At 38.7% G+C, this 7,164-nt stretch overlaps 1 protein-coding gene across 1 annotated transcript in view; it reads left to right on the top strand.

Annotated features, from left to right (window-relative positions):
• The first annotated feature begins 3,166 nt into the window (after positions 1-3,166).
• Positions 3,167-7,164, top strand: part of LOC111147768 (sterile alpha motif domain containing 3) — a 51,570-nt gene continuing 47,572 nt past the window's right edge. The window contains exons 1-2 of the mRNA XM_022503996.1: positions 3,167-3,245; positions 3,900-4,089. Of these exons, the coding sequence (XP_022359704.1) occupies positions 3,167-3,245; positions 3,900-4,089 (269 nt within the window). The remainder of the gene's footprint in view (positions 3,246-3,899; positions 4,090-7,164) is intronic.

Genomic DNA, 7,164 nt, shown 5'->3' with positions numbered 1-7,164 from the left:
ATACCTGTTTTTTTGTACCTACCCCCTCCTTCTTTTTCACTAATAGGATCTGATATTTTGCTAAATGTCTTCTTTCTTCAAGTACACCCACGGTAAGAGATGTCCTTTGCCATCTTTTGCAGGGAAGCAAAGGGGTGTTGGTCCAGGAAAGGACTTAATGCCACAGCAAAGCTTTTAAAAACCCTTCCATTGCCTCAGCTTTGGGATGGGAAAAGAAAAAAAATGCGAACAGCAAGAAAAGCGAAAAGATGTTTTCATATTTTTAAAAATTATTTATTTATTATTTATTTTTTAAAAAGATTTTATTTATTCATTTGACAGAAAAATACACAGCAAGAGAGGGAACACAAACGAGGGGAGTTGGAGAGGGAGAAGCAGGCTTCCCACAGAGCAGGGAGCTGATGCAGGGCTCAATCCCAAGACCTTGGGATCATGGCATGAACCGAAGGCTGAGGTTTAATGACTGAGCCACCCAGGCGCCCCTCATATTTTTCTTTAAAAGTGCTTATTTGTGGTTGATGGTGTTATATGCCACATCACCCTTGAAGATTATAAACCACATTCATGGCAGCTGGTACTATCTTCCTTTTTGGAGCTTTAACAAATTTATTAAATAAAATTTGCCCTTAAGCTGCTTTAGCTGAAATCTTATCTCTTCCTGGCTTTAATTAGATGTGATCCTTTAATATTTACTACAAATTTATTTTATTAAAGCACAATCTAATCAAATAATGAAAATGCTTTGGCTGGAGTATTCACACATAACGTTCTTATGTCATTCTCTCTTTATTATTGTGCCTTAAAATATTTAGGGATCGTACTTGCTCTCACATTTCAAAATTACTTCAGATGTTTCTAAAACTGCTGGATACGCAGTAAAGCTGCTGGATACATATATTCTCATTTAACATGTCTTCTGTTCCTGTATGAAGTTTAAGGTCATAAATAATATATCCATTATTTATGTGAGAGGAAGATGCAAGGTTGCTGCTTAAAGATGTTACCTTGTCTTGGAAGTGATATTATTTTATTTTCTTAAATACTCAGAAAAACTAGTGGTCAAAACTACACTTCTTTAATCTGATTATGTACGTATGAAGTTATAATTTGATAACTGTTTTGTTTTTTCTGGAAGTAGAATTAGGTAAATATCTGGGAGTTTAAAAATACGAGATGGTTTCCAAGTACTTATTTTATTTTCAAATTTCCTTTTATCCATTGATGGCCTCAGGGCGGTATCTTCTGCTCTGCATACCTTTTAATCTTGGAGTTTAGAGTATTGTGAGTTTTTTTTTCTTTTCTTTTCTATTATTTTTTTAAAGTCTTACTTTTCACAAGGAAGCCAGAAGTGTGACAGGAAGGTGTGATTTTTAATTTACACCAGAGTCTTGCAAATAATGACTTTTCACACGGTGCTATTGCAGCTTAGCCTAAGGGAGGAGTTCTGTGGCTACTGTTGTCTTAGCAAATTAAATCCACTGCTGTAATTCAACAAGCTAGTCTTCTGTGTTTAACCCTTGTTTTCAGTTTTGCAGCTTGGTGTTTGTGAATGCATATGAGAATGTAGCTTATTACTTTGAAGTGGACTTGTTTTCGAGGAAATGGATTTTGAAGACCGCTATCTTCTCAGATGGTTGCAGTCTGAAAGGTAAACATGTTTCCTTCCCCACCATGCCAACTGTGATGCTGGAAATTCTAACGGACTCAAATCCGCAAAAACGAAAAACACAATAATAATAATTTTGAGAACTTCTGGCAATAAAATTTAAATACACAATCTAATAAATATCTGTATCTTTCCTTATGGTTCCATTTCTTTAAGAGTAGCTTTGTGCTGTTTTCATAGAAGAGTCAGCGTCTCGATGTACAAGTAAATCTGCATCGTTTAAAGGATGAAATAAAAAGTAATGCTAAAAGATGAAAATGTTTTGTTTTGTTTTGGTTTGGTTTGGTTTTTTCAGTTCCTCCCTGGTCCATTTAAAGTAATTTGGATGGAATTATAAAAAACAGGGACTGAGATACTAAGAGAAATTTTAAAAATTACTGAAATTGATATGCTTTTTAAAAAAGATTATATTTATTTATTTGTCAGAGAGAAAGAGAGAGAGAGCACAAGCAGGGGGAGCAGCAGGCTCCCTGCGGAGCAAAGAGCCCCATGTGGGACTTGATCCCAGGACCCTGGGATCATGACCTGAGCTGAAGACAGATGCTTAACCAACTGAGCCAGCAAGGCATCCTTAAATTGATACACCTGTTAAAATTTTCTAAGCAGTTGCAGAAGAATAATGGCATGTAAAAATAACTGAATAGTTGAAGAACATATCTTGCCAGCTTTGTATACACATCGTTCACTTAACGATTATTAACATATTTATCTTCCCATTTTAAATTTGCCCAACTCCATTCTTTTAAAGTTTTCAATCAACGTGCTTCTTTTTCCTAGTTATCTTACCAATCATAATGCTGTTTAATAAAGTTCTAGGACTGAATAGAATATAAAGGGTATTAACAGAAGGAAGGAAAGAAACATTCAGATTCTCTTGAGAAATCTGCTTGGTACTTCAACCCCTTGTTAAACCAAAGTAATCAGGAGGACAAGCTGTCTTTCCTAGCTGGGAGCCACAAGGGGTTAAACAGTCTTGGTTTACTAAGTATCTCCTTCAGGCTTTTATCTGATCCTTCCTCCCTTCCTCCCCTGCCCACCCCTTTTGTAAATGTCAACCACTTCCTGATGAGCCTAGTAGTGGTGAATTTCACACCTTTCTTTTCTTTGTGAGGAGACCTGGGTGTTAATGGTACAGGATTGGGTACCATTGTACTGCTTTGGCGGGCTGTTAGTAAAGCTGAGGGATGCCTGTGGAAAAAAAAGTCGGAGAAGGTGAAGACATTCGAGAAAGGAGACTAGGAAATAGGTTCCAACCGGTCTCATTTTTTAAAAGAGTATTTGTTTTATTAGCAACTTTTAGATGTGTATTCGGGAAAGAGTAATTTTAAAGAAGCTTTGTGTTGAGAGTCTCAAAGAGTCTGGCAAAGGGAGGAGCTGAGATTAGAGAGCCGATTGGGGAAAAAACAAAAAACAAAAAATAAAAGAACAACAATCCCAGAGAAAAACGGAAGAATCCTTCTCTGACCTCTCATTCTACAGGTGTATTTACAGGACACAGCCATGGAAACCTGGTCAGTTGGTCAGGTCTGCAGTTGGTTGGTGGAGAAAAACTTAGGAGAGCTAGTTCATAGGTTTCAAGGTGAGTTGTTTACACTTTGAAAAAAATATTAACAGGGTAGCCTAGTTATTGAGTGTCCTCTGTTACTGGTAATTAGTTACTCTTGTTGCCTAATGCATGCGAATGTGGGTGCGGAGTTGCTACTTTGGGGAACTTCTCTTTCTTTACTGACTGTACCTAACATCCAGAGGAGGATGTAATATTCGAAAAAGAATTGAAATAAAGCCAAGTAGGAAGAGCTAGTCAAAATACACCTTGGCTATTGGCATTTGATACCGCTTTTGTCCTTAAAGAAGGCAGCCTGTGCTCTGATCAGTGTTGGATTTACAAGTATTGGATATTGCCTGGGAGTTACTATTAAGAAGGATTTTCAGAGAAACCTTTTTTCTTATAAAAACAGTGCCTCTTACAGAGAATAATCGGAAGTGGGGAGGCCCCCTGGGGAAGCAAAAAGTTTCTTTGTGACTCCATGTTCTGATACTTTCCTAGGAGCAGACAGCTATTGGGAATGATAAGGTGTCAGTGTTCTTTCTTTGTCAAGAGAGATAATTTTGTAACTTAAGAGGGCAAGTTTAGATGATCCTTTTAACACCAGAAGTGACTTTGCCTGTTCAGAGTTTTGTGTGTGTGTGGACTGGACAAGCATGTGGAGACATTTATTTTTCTTTTTCCCAGAGGAAGAAGTAAGTGGGGCCGCTCTTCTAGCTCTTAATGATCGGATGGTTCAGCAACTGGTGAAGAAAATTGGGCACCAGGCTGTTCTGATGGATTTAATTAAAAAATATAAGCAGAAGAGTCAAAGACTGGAGCCCCTTGGGAGCCCTAGAGAAACAGCCCCCCTCGCTCAAGCAGGAGCAGCCCCTGAGTAAGTCTGTTCTTGAATGATCTTAGTTTTGATGCTGTGCTTTCTCGATGTGGACTAGAGCATGACATGTGGGGGTTAAAATGCTTTGAAAACTGTGACCACTTTCAGCGAATTTGTAGGCACAGTATTTCTAATATCTTCGTTAAGGACACTTTTGCAAAGTTTCGTGAATCAATCTACATCTTTTCTTTTATTTTTTTAATACACTGCTTTTTGAACAATGACCCCAGTTGTTAGGGAAGTCCCATGAACTGGGAGTTCCTACATAGAAAGCTCTGTAGCAGGCGGTTGGAGTGTACATAGAACACCAGTGCAAAGGGACTCCTGCAGTTTGGGGTTTTTTTAAAATCAGGTTTTAGGAAAGGCATCTTTTACTGCTCCTTTGCTTTTCCCCAGAACTGTTTATTTATTCATGTATGTATTTGCCAAGAATTTCTTATAGTAAGTAATTTATATTCTTCTCTAGAGGCTTTCGCAGTATCATTTGCTGAAGACTCTTGCCACAATGAGTTTTCTAATTTCTCAGGGATATTCTTCGAATCCTGAATGCTATGATCACATCCCATAGAAATCACGTCGAAGAATTGGTGGTGCCTTTGAGATTCAGGGATGGTTTTTTTTTTTTTGGTTTTTTTTTTTTTTTGGTTGTTTTTGTTTTGTTTTGTTTTTATCACTGACTTCTGCAATGGAAAGAAGTGATAGCTGGAGTTACCAAATTAAAATGTTCACTTTACAAATCTATATGCCCCAGGATCGTTTCAAGCATTCTGACTTGGTTTTTCTGTATTTGAGAATTTTTGCCAAGTTTCAAAGATTAAATAATTGCCACAGATCTATTATTCATTAATTTTTAAAGTAAGACTATGGTGTTCGATGAAATCTATTCTGTGTCTTTAGTTTTTCAGATTAAATCTGTAATAATTGTTGCCTTGCTCTTTGATAAGCAATACAAGGTTAAAGAGACTTGGCCTCAGTAATTTAATTTCTAGGATATTTGGGTATTTAGAACACAGAGTGGGGCAGGTGGTCTCAAAGGAGTGGTCCGTGATTGCTCTGAAGATTCTATCCTCTGATTTATTTCAAGGATTTCTCCTAAACATTGTTTTGACATATCTGTGTAAAAATCACACTCTTCAGTATGTGACTTCTGATGCAGTTCCCATAGCATGCTTTTACGCCATTCCAGCAAAGGGTGGGTGTGAACCTTAAAGTAATTTCCCAGCATTCTTGGATGGGTTGGACTTCTAAGTTGGAAGTTCCCCTCAGTTGACTAGAATCTTGATATTGCCTGAGGCACAGCTTGGAAGAAAACAGACAGCCTTGTTTCCACTGCGGATCAGTTTACAGTGTTCTCCAGTAAATGAGAACGAGCTGGACTGCCAGGAAATCTGGGCTGCATTCCTGGTTCTACGACACCTTGGACTGATTATGTTAAATGTTGACATTCCTGTTGCTTCATCTGTAGGTTGCGAAAAGTGATACAGTACCTAACTTCATGTTAATTCACACTGATATTGGTTGGATCATAAGCTTTGAGAAAATCTTTCCTCCTTCAAAGCAGTCTCATGTTAAATTCGAAGCTTTGTTACCCTGGTAAAGAAAGCCATTTGCAAGTGTAGCCAAGACTTGAAACATTGGTAATCCAGGAATTGATGAGCAGGGGCTTTTCACTCTACGTGGTAAAGAGCTTAACCACTTTAAGGATTGGTTAAATTAATCTGGTACAAAGCCACAGTTGCAGGTGGGGTTATTGGTTATACTTGGTTTAAGTGCTTATTGGTTATATTTGCTTATTGTCAAATAATATGTTGTCATGTGACAAATATATTGTTGCATGAGAATATGCTATTTAATTAAACCCTTTCAGGAAGTGCTTACTAAAGATAGGAAACTGGGCGTAGTAACCAGAACCCTGAAGCTAGGTTTCAAAACACTTGATTTCAAACCTTTCTTCTGATGATAGCTACTCATTTAACCTTGGAGATTTGCTTGGCTTTTTTTAGTTTCAACTGCAAAATGAAATAGGTAGACTAAACGATGCTTAAGACTCCTTCTAAAGAGTCGATAATGGCATTCTGGATCAGAGATTGCAGATGGGTTTCAACTCGAGTGCAGACTTCTTTTAATGGCTAATGGTTGCCGGTATGTTCTTTTGAAAGGTATTTGCAGGCCACATCTGGCCAGAGTATTTGGCATCCTATTCCAACTTGAGCAAATCACAGGAACGTGTAATAGGTGGGAGTATTTGCAGTTGCTTTTCGGTTGCTGTTGTTGCTGCAGCTGGTAGAGAAATCAAAGAAAGTCAGAAGACTGAGGTCAACTCCTGGCACCGCTCCTGAGGAGCCTGAGGTTGTGAGCAACTTGCTTTTCCTTCTGGGCTTCAGCCATACCAGCTGTAAAGGGAGGCAGTTAGTGGACTGTGGTTCTAAGGGTATTGGATTCCACAGAGAAGAGACATTCCCCCCACCCCCCAAAATGGCAGGGACTGGAGAAGGAATCTGATGTAGAGCTAATTACTTTGTTTTTTTGGCAGAATAGGGATACTAACCAATAAAGATAACATTTTAAAATATATTTTATTTATTTATTTGAGAGAGAGACAGTGAGAGAGAGCATGAGAGGGGAGAAGGTCAGAGGAAGAAGTAGACTCCCCACAGAGGGGGGAGCCCGATGTGGGACTCGATCCCAGGACTCTGGCATCATGACCTGAACCAAAGGCAGTTGCTTAACCAACTGAGCCACCCTGGCACCCTAAAGATAACATTCTATTATCACCATCATTTCAAAGAAGAAAGGATTGCCATAACACCATTTATAATATGACCAATTGGAGCAAACAGCATTGTGAGCAGGTATCAGTCTGCATCCCGGCATGTATGAACCACTGTGTGAGATGACTCCAGAGTGTCCTTTCTTTTCTGTTCTCTTAGTTATAACCTTAACATGGAGCTGGAAGGTAGACACAGATTATGGTGTCACTGTGGGCTGTCTTCTACCCTCAGAGCAGCCATGAGATTCAACAGCTGTGGCTCCTGTTGAACAGCTCCTAACCCAACTCTTCTTTCTTGGTGACAG

Source organism: Enhydra lutris, unplaced genomic scaffold, assembly GCF_002288905.1.
Source record: "Enhydra lutris kenyoni isolate GAN:26980312 unplaced genomic scaffold, ASM228890v2 scaffoldscaffold17, whole genome shotgun sequence".
In the NCBI taxonomy this organism is placed as follows: domain Eukaryota; kingdom Metazoa; phylum Chordata; class Mammalia; order Carnivora; family Mustelidae; genus Enhydra; species Enhydra lutris.
This window is presented reverse-complemented; position numbering and strand designations above follow the sequence as displayed.